Source organism: Pseudorasbora parva, chromosome 15 (assembly GCF_024679245.1).
Source record: "Pseudorasbora parva isolate DD20220531a chromosome 15, ASM2467924v1, whole genome shotgun sequence".
Taxonomy (NCBI): domain Eukaryota; kingdom Metazoa; phylum Chordata; class Actinopteri; order Cypriniformes; family Gobionidae; genus Pseudorasbora; species Pseudorasbora parva.
This window is the reverse complement of record NC_090186.1, coordinates 21,954,090-21,975,818: the sequence shown is the minus strand read 5'-3', so window position 1 is coordinate 21,975,818 and position 21,729 is coordinate 21,954,090. Positions and strand designations below refer to the sequence as shown.

At 37.7% G+C, this 21,729-nt stretch overlaps 1 protein-coding gene across 16 annotated transcripts in view; it reads right to left on the bottom strand.

Moving 5' to 3' along the window:
• Positions 1–1,276: 1,276 nt before the first annotated feature.
• The window catches only part of nrxn3b (neurexin 3b), a 442,510-nt gene continuing 422,057 nt past the window's right edge, over positions 1,277–21,729 (bottom strand). For 8 of the 16 annotated variants that reach the window (XM_067417358.1, XM_067417357.1, XM_067417359.1 and 5 more), the window contains 2 exons: positions 17,338–17,419; positions 1,277–4,616 (listed from right to left, as the gene is read on the bottom strand). In XM_067417358.1, the coding sequence (XP_067273459.1) occupies positions 3,658–4,616; positions 17,338–17,419 (1,041 nt within the window). In that variant the 3' untranslated portion in view covers positions 1,277–3,657. Of the gene's footprint in view, positions 4,617–8,567; positions 8,806–17,337; positions 17,420–21,729 lie in introns of those variants that run through there. The other 8 variants (XM_067417364.1, XM_067417360.1, XM_067417363.1 and 5 more) reach the window with 5 other exon arrangements.

Sequence of the window (21,729 nt, the reverse complement as noted above, 5' to 3'; positions counted from 1 at the left end):
GCGGCAGAGTGAAGAGAGCTTCGGCTTGAGTGCTCATGTCCTCTAACATTCTCTCTTTCCGCGGCGCTATTCAGCGCGACGGAACGAGAGAAGAGGGAGAGTGAGAAGAGCTCCGTCTTTCCGCGGCGCTAAACGACGCGGCGGAACGAGAGAGTCCTCGAATAGAACAAGCCTGTAAGCTCTAGAAGTGGCTTTGCAGCGGCAAAACACACACACACAAATACAACACTCAACATAGACACACAGTATAAAGGATATATATATATAACGCCGGATGGCGCAGCAGGAACGCAGGTGGCTGAAGGCGGAGACTCGGAGGGAATCCGGCGTCCTCAGGGCTGCAGGAATGTTCCGCTGGTTGCTTTTCGACAGCGGTTTGCTTGAGGTCAGCGACGGTGTCGCTAAAGGAGATAAAATCCTGACACCTATGGTGAGTCAGGGTCCTATATAGCCTCCTGTATGCTATTTTTAGCCTCCTTTTTCGGCGGTCTCTCTGGAGCGCCCCCATTGGTTCGCTCCTCTCAGCCGCCTCACCATAGGTTCCTGCAGTTGCCGCGGCCCGGCCAATCAGAGCGCTCCTCGCGCCGTGCTATGGCCGTGCAGCTCACTGCGCTTTACATAGACACCTTTATTAATAAAGTTTTGCTTCACATTCTCGAGAAAAGGAGTTTTTCCCATACGCAATACGAGGAACCTCTCTCGAAAGGGAACTGAATCAACACTTAACTGACTGAACAATGACACTATTTTTCTTGTAGAGCTGATGTACAGCTGAAAGGAACAGTGCATCATTAAATCATTTTCCCATTGTTCACCGTAAAGCTGCTTTGAAACAATATATTTTTTCTTTTTGTATTAAGCACTATATAAATAAAGGTGACTTGATTTGACTTTTAATAAAGTACAACATAAAGATTTATTACAAAAATTTCAATCATACAGAAATACACTTCTCAACACAACTGTATCATTGGCAATGCTTTATGGGAGTTGGCCGGTCACTCCAGACAGTTCTTTTGATGTGATTCCTTTTTTCATGTTAACAACTGACTGATATATAGAATTTTGGATAGGATATTTCTTCAGGTTTTCAACTAAGCACCCCCCTCGCATTGACAATCTCATTTTCTGACGGCTCATGGCAAGGCTGCTAAATATTTACTTCAAACTCTACTTAGTTGGCCAAAGATTTCCATAAACCATAATTAATTTGTTATGTCATTACCAGTGGCATGTCAGACACAAGGGATAACAAATAGAAAATGTCAGACTAGTGTTGAAAACAACTAGTAACATTTTATTGCTGGATATAGCTGTCAAGAGTGAAAACAATTACTGATGAACTGAAAAACAAACAAAAGCAAAATAATTTAAGACATATCTGAGTGCTATGATATGCTGAAAAAAAAAAAGAATACACATGAGTAAAAAATATGAGGAATTCCAACTATTGCCAACACGAATGGTCATAATGCAACAAACCTATAGACTGCATGACAGCAGCGCAATATGGTGAAAATCATAAATACACAGAATGAGACAAAAAAAAAAAAAAAATTAATGGATTCCAGAAATGTGGTGGCAGTATTAATCCAATCCATCATCCACCCTTATCATATGAGCTATTGTAACCTTGTTTAAATAAAAAAACAAGAACCAGTAACATGAAACCTTGTAAATACTGAGTTTTTTTGTTTTTGTTTTCAACCAGTTTGACGTCTTCTTGCACATCTGACTCAGTAACACCATAGAGACAGAATAGCCTCTATCATAACACTTTACGCATATAGAGTCGGGTCCAAACGTCTGAGACCACAGAGTTAAAATGCGTCTGTTTCGCATCTGTTTTTTGTTTTGTTTTTTTCATTATAAAAGCAGTTAGAGAAAAAAATAGGAATTAGACAAGAGTTTTTAATTGTCTTTGTTTTTGGTATGTCCTCAGGTGCCTCATTTATAAATTGTGCGTACACACAGATTTGATCTTAGAGCATTGTACACTAAAATCCATGGCAATGCTCATATTTATAAAAACTGTCTTTGACATGGAAAAGGACCCAGGGTATTCAGGGACTTGGGGTACTGCAGAGTTTTTGAAATTGAAGCTATTACAGCTCATCATTCTAAATTAAAGGAATTGGATGATGTGCTCTTTTATACGTAAATTACATTAATTAGGCATTGTTTGCAAGGCAGTAAACTGAAACCATATAGCTGCGTGCAAGTTCAAGTTAATTTGGAATTGATAGATTTCACGTGCATTTTCTGTACGCATGTTCATTATATGAATCACAGGTACGCAAATTTGAGAAATTATTGTAAGCGCAAATTTAGGATGGTTTCAACTCATTATTTTATAAATTAGGCCCCTTTACTCCAAGTTTGAACAGCTGATCCATGTTATCCAGTGCAGTTTATCAATGGAAGCAAGAAAATCAGATCATTTGTCAGGTTTGGAGCAAGTGCAGAACCATAACTATTTATTCTTCACTGTACATCATTACATTACTTTGTTACATGTATTTCTGCTCATTTCTAGGCCTAAATTACATTTTGCTTGTTAGATTTTCAATGTGGGCTCAGACTTTTGGACCATTGTATGAGCTACAATAAACTAGATGTTTAGTCAGTTGGTACAGAAAGAGTATGAAAATTTCAAAATCAACTGTTATGTACAATAATGAGCTACAAAGTACCACATCTATGATGTAATAAAATATGTAAACATATTTATTGTTTGACACAGTTGACTGTGACAACAGGAAATATACACTCATTCACATTGAATTTGTCTTCCGCTAATCATATTTTATATATTCAGACAACAGATTGCTTCCCTCACAGTTGCTCCAAATTTGAGGCATGTGTGAAGCAAATTACTTAAGCAGTCAAAATTTTAAGAATCTGGAATTGAATGCAGAATGTCTCGGTTTCCATTTGTAAAAGATGGATGCTTTTCAGTTTAATCTGATTATACATGGCAGAGCTCAATCAGAATGTGACTATTTAAGCAAGTTAGTACTTGACAGACACTGGAAGAGAAAAGGATGATAAATAAAAGCAGAAACAAAGGAAAATGAGTATTCTAATACAATTTGAAGAAAAAAAAAAAACACCATTTGTTTAACGGAATATTTCTTCTCCTACTTGGGTTTGACAAGTACTGTTTTATGGCAAATTTTCCCACTTTGCATCTTCAAAACAACAACCTCTAGTTCTCCTCTCTGCAAAGATATCAGTACTACATCACACACATCACATGCATGCCCAAAATCATGACCATAACCCATGATAATCATTGATTTGTACAGGGTTACAATGGACAGGGGTAGCTTTTTTTCCTTTCCTTTTTTTTACACCAAGGATTGTGTACCTTAGAAAGTCACTTGAGGGATAACAATGTAGCAATGAGATATTTTACACTGGCATTGTCCCACAACCAGACAGAAAATAAGTTATCAAGGTCTTTAGAGTCCTATTTGCCTTCTCCGTAAGCTTACCATATGTATAAGTGTGCTTCAAATCACAAAACTTGGAAATGGGTTCATTCTGACTCAGTGAGTTTGAGGTTTTAAAGGACTTTTTGTGTAAAATCACTGTTTCTGTTCAAGTTTTTTTTCAGATGTAGTTCTGTCTCTGTTTTGTCGTTTGGATTTTGTTTTATACATAGTATTCCTTGTCCTTGTCTTTTGGTCTCTTGTTGCTGGCACTCTTAGTGCAGGGCTGTTTGTCTTTCACAACTGTGCCATTATTCTGTGCCGAATTGCTAATATAGTTCCGTGTTTCATCTACCTGATAGGAGCCCTCATCCCTGTTCCTGTATTTGTACATGGCATAGAGAAGGATGAGGATGCACAGGGCAGCAGCAGAGACGATACCAACCACCATGCCCGTAGTGCTGCTGGACTCACGTATTACCTCCGAGGCACCAGGGGGCACTCTCCTGATACCTGGCTCGGTGGGGAGGGTGCTGGGGATGGTGCGCAACATAGGCTGCGTGATGTACGGCCCCCTCGGTTTAGTGCCATCCATGTCGAAAGATGTAGGAAGTGGTAGCAGCACTATATCCGGTTGGGGTTTGATCTCACGGTTGTTCATTTTCCCGGCAGGGATTTTAGGAGCTGTCTCGGGCGTGACAGGTGATGCGGCTGAGCTCCTGAGGTCAGGCAGAGGCGGAATGGCTGTAGTCCTGCCCGCCTCAGAGGCCTTGCTAGGTTTAAAGTCCTTTACTTCCCACTTGGGTGCGAGAGCTTTGTAGCCACCTTCATAAGTCGACGTGGTCAAGATCTTATCTGTTACCAGGGAGAAGGTGGTGTAAAAATCTTCATCGTCAGTAGGGGGGAGGCTAGAGTCGAAGGCCTCCCCAGAGCCAAACCCCGATATCACCAAGCCATCACCACCATCATCATCACCATCATCATCATCACAATCATCGCTGCCTTGGTCCGACAAGCAAGGTACCCCCGCCTCGGTTGCAATTGACAGGGACTCTTTGGTGGTCTTAATAATGGTGAGGACGGGGTGAAGGGTCGGGGGAAAGGGGATGAAAGGGGCTCGAGTGGAAACAGGGGGGATGTCTATGGGATCCTCGACTAGAACAGGGATGACTAACTCCCCTCCTGGGAAGCAGAAGAAGAAATTAGAATTAGTGTCCATTCAAGTCTGGCTCCTTGAAAACAAGCATCTGTACATGACCAATTAAAGCAAAGCAAGAATATTTGGAAAGGAATATGACAAAAAACACTCTTTGCCAAAAAACTAAAAAACAAAACAAGAAAGAACAGAAATGTGAAAATGCAAGGTAAATTTATCAAAAGGCTTGTAGAAAGGCATGCAGGGTCTTGAGCTTTCTTGTTGGCATATTTAAAAGGATAGTTCACCCCTGAAAATGTTGTCATTACTTACTCACACTCAAGTTGTTTCAAACCTTTATGAGTTTCTTCTTCCGTTGACCACAACATATTTTAAAGAATGCTGGTGATCAGACAACAGGAAAAAATATATACTATGGAAGTTAATGGTTGCCGTCAACTGTCTGGTTCTTTCTTTAAAATATTTTATTTTGTGTTCAACAGAAAAAGAAACTCATTCAGGTTTGGAACAACATGACATGGTAAGTAATGACAAAATTTTGGGGGGTAAAACTACCCCTTTGACCTCTACATAAAAAAGTTGCTCCTGCAACTTACAGCATCTAAAACAAGTAAAACTACCAAACATATTCTTTAATTTTGCTACATCTTGAGATGTGTAGAGAGGTGAAAGTACAAAACCGAGTATTTTTGAGTGACTGCTCATGTTATGAATTCATTTAGGAAATTGACGTCTGAGCGTCCTGTTGGATCAACGAACATAAGACCAATGAAGAGTGTAATTAATACATGGAACACTCCAAAAAATACCGTTATTGTATTGAGATTTCTAATTTACTGAGCGGCTTATCAATAATGTAGAGAAAATCACTTTATTACTTTTCTCTTTCAAGTCTGTCACACTTGAGATGAAAGCCAATTGCCTTTTGACAGTTCTTATGAAATTTCCACAATGGCACAAGTTGCATGACAGTTCAACAACACCTGAATGTTTCGTCTCATATGTGACACTTCATGTCATACTATAGGTTAAACAATTTGCATCGCTCAATGTGAGTGACATTTTAATTGACAAAAAACATTACATGCAAACACTGGGCTTCATAAAAAATAAAATAATAATAATAATAATAATAATAATAATAATAATAATAATAATAATAATAATATAAATAATTAATAATTATATATATATATATATATATATATATATATATATATATATATATATATATATATATATATATATATATATATATATACACACACACACACACACACAGGTCCTTCTCAAAAAATTAGCATATTGTGATAAAAGTTTATTATTTTCCATAATGTAATGATACAAATTTAACTTTTATATATTTTAGATTCATTGCACACCAACTGAAATATTTCAGGTCTGTTATTGTTTTAATACTGATTATTTTGGCATACAGCTCATGAAAACCCAAAATTCCTATCTTAAAAAAATTAGCATATCATGAAAAGGTTCTCTAAACAAGCTATTAACCTAATCATCTGAATCAACTAATTAACTCTAAACACCTGCAAAATATTCCTGAGGCTTTTAAAAACTCCCAGCCTGGTTCATTACTCAAAATCGCAATCATGGGTAAGACTGCCGACCTGACTGCTGTCCAGAAAGCAATCATTGACACCCTCAAGTGAGAGGGTAAGACACAGAAAGAAATTTCTGAATGAATAGGCTATTCCCAGAGTGCTGTATCAAGGCACCTCAGTGGCAAATCTGTGGGAAGTAAAAGTGTGGCAAAAAACACTGCACAACGAGAAGAGGTGACCGGACCCTGGGGAAGATTGTGGCTGACTGCTGTCCAGAAGGCCATCATTGACACCCTCAAGCAAGAGGGTAAGACACAGAAAGAAATTTCTGAACGAATAGGCTGTTCCCAGAGTGCTGTATCAAGGCACCTCAGTGGGAAGTCTGTGGGAAGAAAAAAATGTGGCAAAAAACGCTGCACAACGAGAAGAGGTTACCGGACCCTGGGGAAGATTGTGGGAAAGGACCAATTCCAGACTTTGGGGGACCTGCGGAAGCAGTGGACTGAGTCTGGAGTAGAAACATCCAGAGCCACCGTGCACAGGTGTGTGCAGGAAATGGGCAACAGGTGCCGCATTCCCCAGGTCAAGCCACTTTTGGGCTACAGAGAAGCAGCACTGAACTGTAGCTCAGTGGTGCAAAGTACTTTTTCGGATGAAAGCAAATTTTGCATGTCATTCGGAAATCAAGGTGCCAGAGCCTGGAGGAAGACTGGGGAGAAGGAAATGCCAAAATGCCTGAAGTCCAGTGTCAAGTACCCACAGTCAGTGATGGTCTGGAGTGTCATGTCAGCTGCTGGTGTTGGACCACTGTGTTTTATCAAGGGCAGGGTCAATGCAGCTAGCTATCAGGAGATTTTGGAGCACTTCATGCTTCCATCTGCTGAAAAGCTTTATGGAGATGAAGATTTAGTTTTTCGGCACGACCTGGCACCTGCTCACAGTGCCAAAATCACTGGTAAATGGTTTACTGACCATGGTATTACTGTGCTCAATTGGCCTGCCAACTCTCCTGACCTGAACCCCATAGAGAATCTGTGGGATGTTGTGAAGAGAAAGTTGAGAGACACAAAACCCAATACCCTGGATGAGCTTAAGGCTGCTATCGAAGCATCCTGGGCCTCCATAACACCTCAGCAGTGCCACAGGCTGATTGTCTCCATGCCACGCCGCATTGAAGAATTCATTTCTGCAAAAGGATTCCCGACCAAGTATTGAGTGCATAACTGAACATAATTATTTGAAGGTTGACTTTTTTTTTGTATTAAAAATGCTTTTCTTTTATTGGTCGGATGAAATATGCAATTTTTTGTTGTTGTTGAGATTTTGGGTTTTCATGAGCTGTATGCCAAAATCATCAGTATCAAAACAATAAAAGACCTGAAATATTTCAGTTGGTGTGCAATGAATCTAAAATATATGAAATATGAATTTTTATCATTACATTATGGAAAATAATGAACTTTTATCACAATGCTAATTTTTTGAGAAGAACCTGCATATATAATTTCAGTTAAAAAAGGTTAAACCATTCTTAAGTAAACTGTAGGTTTCAGCTTAATAGATTAAAGGATTATTAAACGATTTACTGAATAATGTTTTTACAAACAAATTCTTATAAAATTGGTCCTGGTTGTTTTTCATGAAGGAGGCCTAAAAAAAAGGGGGAAAAAATCCCTTTTTTATTGTTACAAGGGATACATCCAGATGTTGATTGAATCTGTTCAAACTTACGCAAAGGTGGCTTCACTGATTACAAACAAATGGCACTATAAGGCAACACAGGTCTCAAACAATAGACCAAAGTAAATAAAAGGAGAGGAAATAAAAAATGAAAAGCAATGCAAAAAACGGGTTAATGGTTAGAGCAAAACACTAGAAACATTCACAAACCAAATGCACAGAGTCAAAAAGAGAGTAGTAAGCACATAAAAAAGAAAAGTAGTCTAAAAAAAATAATAAGCCTATTAAACAATTCATCAAAAGGTGGAAGCATACCAACAGTTCTGTGACTTACATCAACAAATTGCCCGCATGATTTTGGCAGGAAGAAAAAAATTTACAAAAGAAAGTGGTGTAAGAATGCTTGGGGACAAGTATGGTTAATCTGTAAAAATTTAATTAGGCAATCAATTTATCCTCTAATTTTGTATATAATATTTTTCTTAGACAAGATGATACAGGGAGGCAACGACACATACATTCACACCATGACATGAAAAATAACTTCACCATTCTGCTCATTTGTTCTTTCTTTTGATAAATAAATCATTTTCTCTACAAAAGAAAACTGTACATTTTTTTTAAATAATTTTGCTTTCAAGTATCTACAGATACATATTTTCTTTGTTCTTTTTTAACATGAATTCTTAAACTATAGAATGACTGTACGCACTGTACTGTTGCTAAGAGGAGAAAGTGAGGGTTGAGAGAGTGAGAGAGAGAGAGAGAGAGAGAGAGAGAGAGAGAGAGAGAGAGAGAGAGAGAGAGAGAGAGAGAGAGATAGGGAGATAGGGAGAGAGGGAGATAGGGAGGAAGGGAGGGACCTATGAACAGACTAGGTAGGAAATGACATAGATGGAAGTGAACGTGTACGTCAGTTGCCATGTCCATGTAAGGGCGGTACGAAGCGGTCGGGCAGCAATAGAGCTTTGGGCTGTAAGGAAGGGATGGGGATATACAAACAATGAGCATATACATGCCCATCTACCAGATCATATAGAACTCTCAAGACTGACACTCATACAGACCCTAAGCTGCAACTTCTGTCCCATGCAGTTTCAATTTCGGTATTTAGATTTCAACAATTTAGAAGTCAGAATTCTACTGGCCAAAATAACTGACTTTGAATATTTGGAGTAGATAGTGGTGAGAAATTATTAGCATCTTGTTATTTTCTCTTGATAAAAATTATGTGTACACTTTCTGTCTGGCTGTATATAAAGCTATCAAAGTTCATACTGATTAAGTTCAATATTGATCAAGCTTAATCAAGAAAAAAGTGAAAGTAAACAAGAGTCAATACAGAACATCTATAAATATACACATATAAATACATATATAAATATGCACAAACCAGACAATATATATATGTATAAGCAATAAAAACATATAGGAATAACAAAAAATAAAAATTCTCTCACACTATCAATATTAAAATAATCAGAAAGCACATAGTGAAGCCAAAAGGAGGGACACTGTACTGTCAAACACCATTATTAGTTTTCTTTTGTAAGCTTGACAGCACAAAGGGGTAGGTGTATTTCAGGAAAAGGAGGACAAATATATATATATATATATATATATATATATATATATATATATATATATATATATATATATATATATATATATATATTTATTATTATTATTTATTTAATTTTACTATTATTATTATTATTATTTTTTATTCACTGCAAGGTGAAATCATGCTTTTTAACAAGTTGCATTTAGGGAAAGTTGAATCACAGCACTGCAAGCTTGCATCAGGAGGGCTGAGAACAGGGTTACAGGATATTGAGAAACCCATGGGCTAAAGGCTGTGGGATATCAACTTGAATCAATCAGGTCAATCAACCAAATCTTAATCTCAATACAGAGATAAAGACCTCATTGATTTTATGACCATTTTAATATAATGTTAATCCTGAAAGCATTAAGACAATTTGGAATATAAATATTTTGCAGAGATCATTGCATAACCAACAGCCATTCGCACAACATAACATTAAAGACTAAGAATTCCACAAAATAGCATCTTTACATCTCTGTGAGATGTTGCTAACAGATACATAAAAATAAAAAAAAAACAATTTTTTTTTGCATGTAGGACATGAGAGAGATTATTATCATATGTGTTCTATTAGTATGGGATTTTCAATGATTGATACTTTTACGGATTATCTGGTGGTCAGGATGGCATACAATTTAAGGACGGAAAACAATTGAACAATCTAGTATACATTAGTTTAATAACTGAAACTAGCATAGCAATTGGCATAAGGTTGCCTTATTTCACTTTTTTTTTAATCAAGTTTCACTGATTCCCTTCAAGTTTCACATCCTGAGCTAAATGAATGATGAGATTTATTGCTTGCTTTAGATGATTTGATCAAAATTTAGGCATCTGCTAAAACCACAGTCACAAAGACAGTGCCACAGAGGACCCCGGCATGTCTCAGTAAATACTTTAATCTAACATAATTTTTTCACAGTGTTTTATTTCAGCTCAAACATTGTGTGCTTGTCTTAGGGGACTGTATTTGTTTTGCAGAATGGAGATAGGACAAAAATGTTCATTGGGCTAAGCTCCATTACATAGCGAACACTTCCACACAGCATTAAGCCTTCAGCTTAGCTAGATTGCAGCGTTCTCGGCATTTGCTTACAGGAGTTAATTCTTGTAAACAAATGTGAAGCGCCTCCCTCTTCCTCAGCTGTTAATGCTCTCTAAATATGTCTCTAGCATATAATTTCACATAACTATTAGAGTGGAGAGGATGCAAAGCAAAATAAATTAACCATAACAGCTGACATTCACAGTAATGCTCTCTCTCTCTCTCTCTCTCTCTCTCTCTCTCTCTCTCTCTCTCTCTCTCTCTCTCTCTCTCTCTCTCTCTCTCTCTCTCTCTCTCTCTCTCTCTCTCTCTCTCTCTCTCTCTCTCTCTCTCTCTCTCGGTACAGATATCCATGCCTAAACACCGTGGCCATCTTGTTTTCGCTGAGTCTAGCCAAACAGCGATGAATGCCGCAGGTGTGTGGGGCTAAACCTGCCTGATCCCCTAAAAGAAGAGTATGTGTGAGCTGGCCCCTGTGGTTCAGAAAGCACGCCACAGTCAAATCCTTTTGTGTCAGCCATGCATTGTGCCTAGCCTGCGACTATTGCGGTTTTCCTCAACTCAGCCTCCGATAACTCATCAGCAGTATGAGAACTGGAAAATGTGTGAAATGAGAAGGTATGAGGAGGTATTGCTGAGGAGGTATTTTTACAGCAGCAGGGCATCTTGCGATACAAAAAATAGCCTTTAAAGTTGCACTATGTAGTATTTTGCAGTAAAACACCCCAAAACCACCAAGCCAGTGTTATATATTTTGTTCAGTTGAGCTCTTACAATATCCCAAATGTTTCCAACTATTGTTAAATTGTGAGAAAATTGCCATTTTATCCAAGGAACTGTGACATCTGAGGGATGTCACAGTCTCTCACCTGTCAATTGCATCATATCTGCGTTACCCTCAGTTTCCGGTTTTATTTTGGCAGAAATGTTTTACATTTAGTCCAAGTGTCACAGCAACCACTGAGCAAACGCACAGAGTAACGTCATAACATAACTGTCAACACACTTAAATGTATTTGATATGATAAACAGAGCTGCATTACCTCATAAAATGACCAGAAAAGTGGAGGTGGCTTCCGTGACTCTCTCCCGTCATAATAAAAGACCCACTGTTCGCGAGCCGTGTTGCTTAACAATTACTCTAACAGCCTTTCTCGGCTCCCTCAATACTCGGTCCAGCTCTGCTTCATACTACACAGTAATGTTAATATTCTGATCCATGAACATGATTTCTGCCCAAGTCCTAGCCCTAATCTTTTTCACTGGCTGTGCGGTGAAGACCACATGTCCCAAGATTCTGAGCTCAAACCTGGCGTCATCAAACTACACCTTTTGAATAGGCGCCCTCTAGCGAACTGAAAAGTTACATAGTGTAGCTTTAAGACACATCCTCAAAGTATCTGACTGCACTTGGATGGGCAAATGACCCAGCACCAAGCTCTGCCCTCATTGGTTACAGTTAATCATGTATGTGTTGAGATTTCATGTGTTGCTGCGGTTTTGTTTCCTCTAGTTTGTCTTTTTAAAGTGAGTTTGTGAGTTTAAAGTTTGTCTTTTTTGTAAGTGATCTTATGGCTTGGAGTGTCACAGATTGCAGTTACTTCTTCATATGATACAGCCCAATAGGACCTCTGGGATCCTACAGACACAACATCAGTTTTACTTTAAAAGACTCTCAACGTGATCCAAGGTGTTAAACTATTATCCTCAGCCAGAGGCAGGCGACCACTGTCTGTTGCACAATTTGTTGTATGGTTAAATGTGCTAAATGTGTCAGCTAAACAACATTTAACTGATTTGAGAGCTGCTTTAAAGTGATAGTCAGCCCAATAGGGCTGATTAGACCAAAATCCAGCCTGTGCCAGTGATTAATTGACCGATTCCTTAGGGTCCCATGCTCTTTGTGCACCTCTCCACATTCTCCTGACAGATGTCTTGCTTTGAAGACCTTTATTGATTATTTTAATACTGAAGTGTGGATGTTAAAATACTTTTCAATCTCAGTTTAATATGTGGAGAGAACTATAATTTCTATCAACATAGGCTCACTAGAAAAACTTGCCTCTACTCTAAAATACTTTGCATAGTTTCTTGCACAATGCCATTATGACCACAAAAACACTTTTACCAAACTGCATGATTTGTAAACTAATACATTTAGACATTTGCATCACATAATCAGCTTTATATGAATGTTTGGCTTTATATTATATGTATGTATATGTATTTTCTGACATAGTATAGGTGGTTAGATCCCCTGGCACAGCATTGCACTTATGAGTCCTGTGAAACAAGTTATGATGGTTGCCTCAGCAAATGTGGTTCTACCTCACGTTTGTTAAACATTGTCACATTTTAAACTGATGGTTACATTTAGGGTCAGTTAGGTTTAGTGCTATTAACCTTGTATAGCACCACTCACCAGTTCAGATCCAAACTGCCATGATACGTACAGCAACCAACGGAAGTATAACACTAAACATGCGTGTAGCCACTCATAATGTAATAACTGCACATAATGTAAAAACTACACATAAAGTAGAATTACATTATTATTGTAATAAAATGTTCATAATGTAATAAATAAATTGCATTGTGAGAAACTGTCATTTTGTCAGGATTGTAATAGCCTTTAAAACATTATTTTAGACTGTATTTAATACTTTATAATTAACAAATATTATTCCCTTACAGTAGGTTTTAAAAAATTCTAAATCCAGGCTTATACTTTTTATAAACCTTCTCCCTTTACACACTTTGGTCAGTTAAAGAATAAGCATTATACATGGTTGATATGTGATTTAGAAAATAATTAGTAATAGGTAATATAAATAAGTAATCCAATACTTTTCAGATGTAGTAATTAGTACAGTAATACTTAATAATTGCACCACTGAAGATAATAAGTAGTTGCTAATTCATTTATTTTTTAGAGTAACTTGTTCAACATTGGCAAGAAGCAATGCATAGTTTTGCTGAAATGTTGCATATAGAATGTTTTTCCAGTTGAACCTAAGTTGATTTCAATATTGATTTCTATTTTGTTTAAAAATCCTGACAAGCCCTGACTGAATGAAGCCCTGCTTCATTTGAAAAACAGATAATCGATGTCATGTCATGCCTATAATCTATATTGAACAATAGAATCAGACAATTTTAGGTTATTCCTGATCATTATGTAAATGTCTATTTGGCCTTTTTGTGGAATTCCCATTAGTTCAAAAGTGTTCAAGAGTTTCACAGAACAGAGTGCAAAAATACAAGAAACGACATCAGCAAGACATCAGACAGAACATAACAGAACACTCAAGGACAAAGACATTAGCACATAGACAAATGATATGCACATCAGCACACACGGTCAGCCAGTTAGCAAACTCATGGGTGGAGAAGCACGCAAGATGGAGCCAATAACTTCCATGCAAGAGTCATGATGGAGATCTCCCACTGGGGATTAGTTAGTTTGCAGTCAATGCATGCCACATTTGCGACTGATCAGTAGCAACAAATAGAATAGAAAAACAGATATACTTTGCTTTGTGGCAATAAAAGTCTTTTTATGCCATCTGCATTCAAACAGACATGTCTATGCAGAAAGGCACAGAAATAAAGATGAGATCAGGGGTGGGGTGGGTGGCGATGTTGGGGGGTCATTCGTTCACACAACTTTCTTGAGACAGAATGGGGTTGCCTGCACAAGGCAAAAATAATAAATAAAATATATGATGGCAAGAAAAGATTTTGTTGCCTTTTATTTCCTGTTGTATAGAATGAGGGGATGTTTAATTTTAAGCCTAATGGCACAAAACATTTTTTTTTTTTTTTCAACCACCAAAATTCCATGCGGCACAAGATGAGATGAAACAAGAGGATCAACTTTAATCCTGGAAAATGGAAGGATGAGGGCATCAAAGAAAAACTCAAAAAATGGGGGAAAAAAGAAAATGCTAGGAAATACAGCAAATAAACCAAATTCACATGAATGGAATGTCAAAGAGTGGATACAGTAGGACGATGTTTTTCTACATGTAAAAGGTTAAACCAAAACAGAAACAAAACGTAACAGAAAAGTAACATGCAAACTGTCCACGAAATCTGAAGTGAAGGTCAGACTGATGATGTGAATTTCTGTGTCAACATGAAATCGTATGAGCGTGGTGGTTTGTGGCTAAGTATACTCGTATCGAATGTCAGATGAGAAAAGATGAAAGGTAACACTGGAACTGTCCCTTAGCATACTTCCTGTTGTCACTGAATTTGAGAGGACTTGGGGCTGGTATAAGATTTAACGCTTAGGGAGAATTTCTCTGAAACACAACTGTCTGCCATCAAGTTTAAAAACTTGCACAGAGTAAATCTATGTATAATTAGCAGGGTGACCTTGTAAGTTTGAGAGAAATACACTTTAAAATTAACAAACAAAAAAATAGGGGCCATCTGTAAAGTCAAAGGTAACAAAGGACCATATGGATTCTAGCCTGCCATGTAAACAGGTATGACACGCTTTAAACACATTGATAATAAAACATTGCTTTTGCTTGAGGTTGTTTTATGACTGAACAGATAGTAAAAATACAAGCAAACAAAACCCGGTTTTAATTAGTGTATTTGGGAGTGGGAGGTTAAAAAAAAACGGTCAAAGCGGGACATATGCTTTGCATAATGCAGAGTGTCATTTGAGGTGAATTCAAGGGCCTTAATTAGTGTTCTGAAGGTATTTTTGAAGCAATTAAAGGCCCTTTGGTTGAGGGTCACCTTGATTTTTCCAAGTAAGACATGTTCCTGTATCAACTTATTTAGTGGATCCTGGATAGAAAATTCCTATCTGAAAATCTAGTCCTAACCTTATCCCTACCTCTATTCAGGAACATGCAGTGAAATCACATCCACGTTGAATCGAGAGGTGAGTAAAGATGGATACAGGAAGGTGAACTTGATTCCACCAAGTATATTATGTTCTTGGATCAACATCTTTGTTGATCCAGGAACAACATTGCAATTAAGCAATCAGATTTGAGTTACAAGTTTACTGTTTATGTAAAGTTTAGGCTAACAGCCAGGGTTAGAGGTTTCTACATTAGTGTTATTCACCTGTAATTTCCCTAGGGATAAGTTATGGGATAAGCATATTTTAGGGGGATATAATATATGTAACAATATGTTGATTCAGGAACATTTCTTACTAGGCAAAATTTATGGTGACCACAGGATGGCAGGCAGACCACTAAAACTTTCAGAAATAGCCCTTGCATCCATAATTCGCCTCGTAAGCATTAAATTCAACAGCAGTGTTTCATGTACTGTGATGGCTGACGGTAGGAGTTATATGAATCCCAATCTCTTTGAGACGGTACCAATTAATACATTATACTCATACAGTGCAAAATGTTTGTTTAACCTTGAGGTAATAAGCTATGTGTGGAGAAGGTGAGCACAGAAATTCGAAGATATCTGTTCTCTATTAAATGGTTTAAGGCAAGCCTTCAAAAGGTGAGGAAACAAAGGAACAAACAGGAAGGAGGAGTTGTTTCTGTTGCAGTTAGTCCGATACACATCAGAAATCTCTATGCTGAAAGCATTATTCTCATTTGATTTGTAAACATCTCAAAATGTATCATCTGTCAAAGACGCACACACACACACGCACTGCAAGAAATCCATTGTATACAGGATTGATACATTTTGAAGCATCAAAGTGAACTACATGGAGTTTGATACTAATTTTGTACTTTTGTCATAAAGTTTGGCTCTCTGTTGATTGCTGAGAGGACAAAATTAGTATAAACACAAAACCATGTTAGTGACGTTCAGCCCCATAATCAAGTGTAACTCTGAAACAGGCCAATTTCTTACGACTCTTTTCATTCTATTACAAAACCATCTGCACGTGAACCGATTAAGAAAGAATCAGCTCACAGACTATTTGGATTCAATACAACAGTGGTCCCAAGAAGTATTTGAACACTTAAGTAACACCTTAACTCACACCTTGTATGAATGTCACTTCACAAATGATTACAAAATATCAAATCAAGTGACATTTATTGGAAGAATAACAATTTTCAAGCAACAATAAAGTTTTTAAAAAAATAAAACAATAGATATACTGTTCAAAATTAAGAAAACATATTTAATTAAAGTCATATTTAATTAAAGTATTTATATAACGCTTTTTACAATACCAATTGTTTCAAAGCATGCTTCAGAGTGTTAACAGGAAAATAATGTAACAGAATTTGATTCGGCTGTAAAGCCGCTCTGGAGAAAGCGGTGATGTTCTCCAGCTAATTTCAATTGTCATATAGCGACAACGTGGGCAGATCAGTAATTTTGTTGATATAATTTAGTTTACTAATTCAGTTTATTTGGATATTTAGTTGAAAATGTAGTGTCCAAAATAGAAATTAATATTGAAATCAACTTAGGTTCAAACATTTTAATGATATCCTTTATTAAATATAAGTAATTAACAGATACTTTCTGAAAGTCAGAAATATGCTCACAGTTAACGAGTTGGAGTCAAATTACTTTGTCTTAAAAGTTATCACAAAAAGGGGTTGAAAAAGAGAAGTATCTCCTAAGAAAATATCTAGCATCAATTGTTTGCAGATGCCATTTGCTTTGATATTTTATATTCAAATCAGTTCAACATACAGGCATTTAATGTCCAAGTACTGCATTTTTTGGGACCACTGAATATCTCAATAATGCTTTGAAAAAAATGGCTTTTAATGCCACTTTTGAAGTTACACTGGGTTCTCATGGGGGTGATGCTTTGAGAGGGAGAACTCAAATATAAGAGAGTGAGAGACTAAGTTTAAGCAAGCACAACCATAACACACCCATCCCACCTGTGTGTCCCCCGTCACACTCCTCCAGATCCTCGTCATCGCTGGAACATTCTGCGGAGGACACAATGTCATCCGTTGTCTGCTGGATCAGCCAGAGGCGTGTGAAGACAAAACAAACAGAACAAACATTTAAGTGAAGCCAAATCTACCAACACAAAAAGGATCATGGAGCAAGCATTAGACTTTACTTCTCTCCCCTATTTCTCAAGGACAGCAGACTGGGGACTGAAATGTCAGGTTTGTTTTTCTATTTGGTTTTATTTATGGTGGCTGACTCTTCAAACATCGTCTACCATCTCCAGCTTCTCGAGGGCCGTCACAGATAATCACTGTCTCTGGACGCTCGCCTTCTGCTGGCCCCCCTTCCTCTATTCCACAATTCTGATTTATGAACACACTTATTCCCGCCTTCTTGCTCTCTCCCAGCCCAGACACTCTGGCAGTGTTGTATTTCACCCCACATCCATGCAGAGCCTGTTAATCAGAGTGGATTGGTGCCTCGATAAAATAAGCCCTGTCACAAAGCAAGGGTTATGAAATCATAGCACTGATTGAGTTTGCAGTGCCGGGTGAGAGGACGAGCTTTAACTATTATTGAGTTTGACAGGCTAATGAAAAAGAATTCGGCTGGAGCCTAGAAGAGCGCCAATATACTAAGGTAGAGAAGACGCTGTCTGGATAAGTACATTTGTACTAATGTGCTCATAGTTTGAGTGAGAGACACTTTCAACGGGATTAGCACAGATTATTATCTCAGACACTCTTCATTGATCTTGTGTTAGAGTATACAAATAAGCATGGCAGTGAGCCAGGCTGCTAAAAATAGGCTACCAGAAAAACTGGCCACTAAAATATATATTTTTGGGATGCTGGTATGATAGTGTCCCCGTTATTTTATCATCTTAATGCGATTTATCCATGTGGCATTATATTACTACCAATCAATCATATTTTAAGTTAATAATTATGTTCAAGTTTCTGAACTTTGCACTGGCAATGTGAGCTTATGAACTTTCATCTAGATTGAATGCTACAATGGGTGTGTCCCTTGTATGCATGCTTTCTTGTGTGTCGAATGCATCAGGTAATTGAGTCATAATTGTAAAATAATAAATAACATACAGTACCTATTTGACAATAATTTTGTAGAATTCAGCAGAAAGTCACATCGTGCATATTCATGGCTGATCATTGTTCATGTTATCTACCATTGGTGTGTAACCATATTTTTATTAATGCAATCATGTTTTTAAAATATTTTAAATAACCCAATATATTTTATTAAACACACCCTTGTGGATTTAGGACAATTTGGAAATTATCCTATTAATTCCTGTTTTCTATATTATATCCTATTATAGAGATTATGAAAATATGGCTTTCATGGCATTGTTCTTCAAGCAGTCATACTGTCAAGATCTCCTGATGGCAAAGGTAAAAATACTTTCTCTCTTTGAACGTGGCAGGATTGTTGAGCTGCACAAGCAAGGCCTCTTGCAACGCGCCATCGCTTCTGAGGTTGGACGCAGTAAGACAGTCATTTTACATTTCTTAAAAAATCCTGAGAGTTATGGGACAAAAAAGTAAAGATTTCACCTGCACTGAGCCGCAGGATCCGACGTGTTGTCCGTGAAGACACAGGTCGATCCTCAACCCAGATTAATGCCCTTACTGATGCTGACTGCAGCCCAATAACCATAAGACGTCATCTGCTAGAGAAAGGGCTTCAAGAACAAAAACGTCTTCAAAGGCCACATCTTCCACGACACAAACTTCCCCTTTTAGAATTTGCAAGGGAGCACCAAACATGGGACATTGAAAAGTGGAAGAAAGTTTTATTCTCTGACGAGAAAAAAATTAAACTGGATGGTCCTGATGGCTTCCAACGTTACTGGCGTGACAAGAATGTTCCACCTGAGATGTTTTCTACAGGGCACAGTGGAGGAGGCTCCATCATGATCTGGGGTGCTTTTTCCTTCAATGGGAAAATGGAGCTTCAGGTTGTGCAGGGGCGTCAAACGGCACCTGGCTATGCGGATCTGTTGCAGCGGGCATCCCTCTTGACCGAGGGCCCGTCTGACGAAGGACTTCTTCCAGGAGAATAACATTTGGGGATGGATGGCAAGGGAAGTTTACAAAAATGGACGTCAGTTCCAGACCGTGGATGCCCTTCTTGAAGCCATCTTCACCACATGGAGCAACGTTCCCACCAGCCTCCTGGAAACAATCGCATCAAGCATGCCGAAACGAGCTTTTGAAGTGATCAACAAGAACGGTGTGGCTACTCACTACTGAATCCTTTTTTGACACTTCTAGTATGGTTGTGGATTTATTTTTGGGCTATGGTCTTAAACTTTTGATCAGCTGATGAACGGCCTGTTTCAGTTTAAATGCAGTTTTAAATAAATTGCCTATACTCTCTATTTTTTGTCTCTTGCTCCTGTTTCTTCTTTTGGCATTTTGAAGCAGCACTTACAACCCGGCTATGATCCACTAGTGCGAAATGTGTAAAACTTGCAATGAATCCCTGGTCTTAAGATTTTGTTCAGGAGTGTATTTGTAGGTGTTTCCTTTTCAAGCGCAACATTTATCGGAGAAGAGTATTTAAATTAATCACGCAAGGTGATTTACAAAGGTTTGCGGTCATTTACTGGTGTTTGCGGCATTATTTAGTGCCCCCAAAAAAGCATGTCTTAAACCAGATGCTAACAGGTAGATGCTAAACCAGATGCTAACATTTCCATAATGTTGGTCATTATGGAAATAAATCAGCTGCATCTATGTTCATTCATCTGCGCCATGTCAGTAGATCACGTGCAGAACTGTCCTCTACCATCTGCACTTTCATGGAATTGCGCTCTCACACTAATTTTCCCTGTTTTGTAAATCTGGCCCCTTGTTTAATTTCCCTTTTTGAATGATGAATACAGACAATTGATACCTGCTGAAGCAGACTTATTTCGAACAGACAGGCACTGAATGCAAATGCTTGTTGGCAGCTGTATTTTTTGCAGTGTGTTTGAAGTGCACTGGGCTAGAATTAATGGTTGGAATTTAAAGTGGCCTCCTTTGTGTCAAGAAAAAACTGATTTCTGTCTGATGTTAGGGCTAGTATTTGACCAGTAATTGTTTGAACATATTTTAGCAGATGATCAGGGAGCTGCACCAGCTACATTTTGTCAACAGCTAGATCAGCCAGGACCAGCGTGGAAATTCATCCTCAAATAAACTGTCAGAGTGTTGTCATTGTGTTGGATAACAGCAGACTGATCCAGCCAAGCGACAGTTACTATAATACAGATGTGATGCAGTCACATTACCAGCAGATGTGACATTGATGGACCTCCTTAAGACCAGAGGGTCCACGGTTCTCAGTGCTATTCACTACAGTTTCCTGGACTGTGAAATCACAGAAGAGACTTGACAGATGTGTTCGTGCATGACCAGCTGCAGAAGTGGTGTCAGAGGACAGGCTAGTCCAGACCAGACCATAACAGCTCAGAAATGATTTCTGTTAGGACAGAACTCCACTTAAATGTCACTAATGCCCCATATACTGTCTGTGATGACAACTAAATCAAATTCCATATATTGTATTCCATACAAATTCCATTGAGCAAGCCAAGCCAAAGGCGACAGTGGTAAGGAACCAAAACTCCATCAGGGCAGCAGGACAACAAATCGTATTGTGTGTAAGTAAAGCGTATTCTTAACAATAATTTATTAAAAACAATTTGTGTTAATGTTTACATCTATAGTTTAGCAGAACAGACATCTGCTATCTCATAGCAGACAAATATAACACTGATGGATCGCACAAAAGGGGGGCCAACAAAATATTAGTCATAATGTTATGTTTGATTGATGTATCCTTCCATAAGTAATTGTAACCAAAGTTAAAATGTGTTTTAATATTTGAAGATTCCTTGTTACAGCTGCATTTGGATGCTTGTTGCATTTTAATGCATTTTACTTGTATAACATTTAATAGATATGTATTCTAATTGTGGTTGTTCATGAGACCTTACAATGCATCTTAAGATGTGTTACAAATAGACAAGTAATGTCTATTTATCGTATATGCTATTTTATAGAATTATAAATAATGATACTAATAATATTTATAATACTATAAAATAACATATGATAAATTATAGATAGACATTATAGAAAATAGACATAAATAGATAGGCATTACATGTGCAAATGTACATTTGGAATAATAAAACAATATCAAAAGAAAGTGAACCTGTAGAGTTTTGTATTAAAATGTAAAGGGAATGCTTCATCGACATAAAGCAAACTTCATTCAGACTATCTCTTGAGAACATCTGCAGTGCTCACAACAAAATTCTTCCAAAATGGAAATAAAATGGGAAGGTGTCAGGGTAT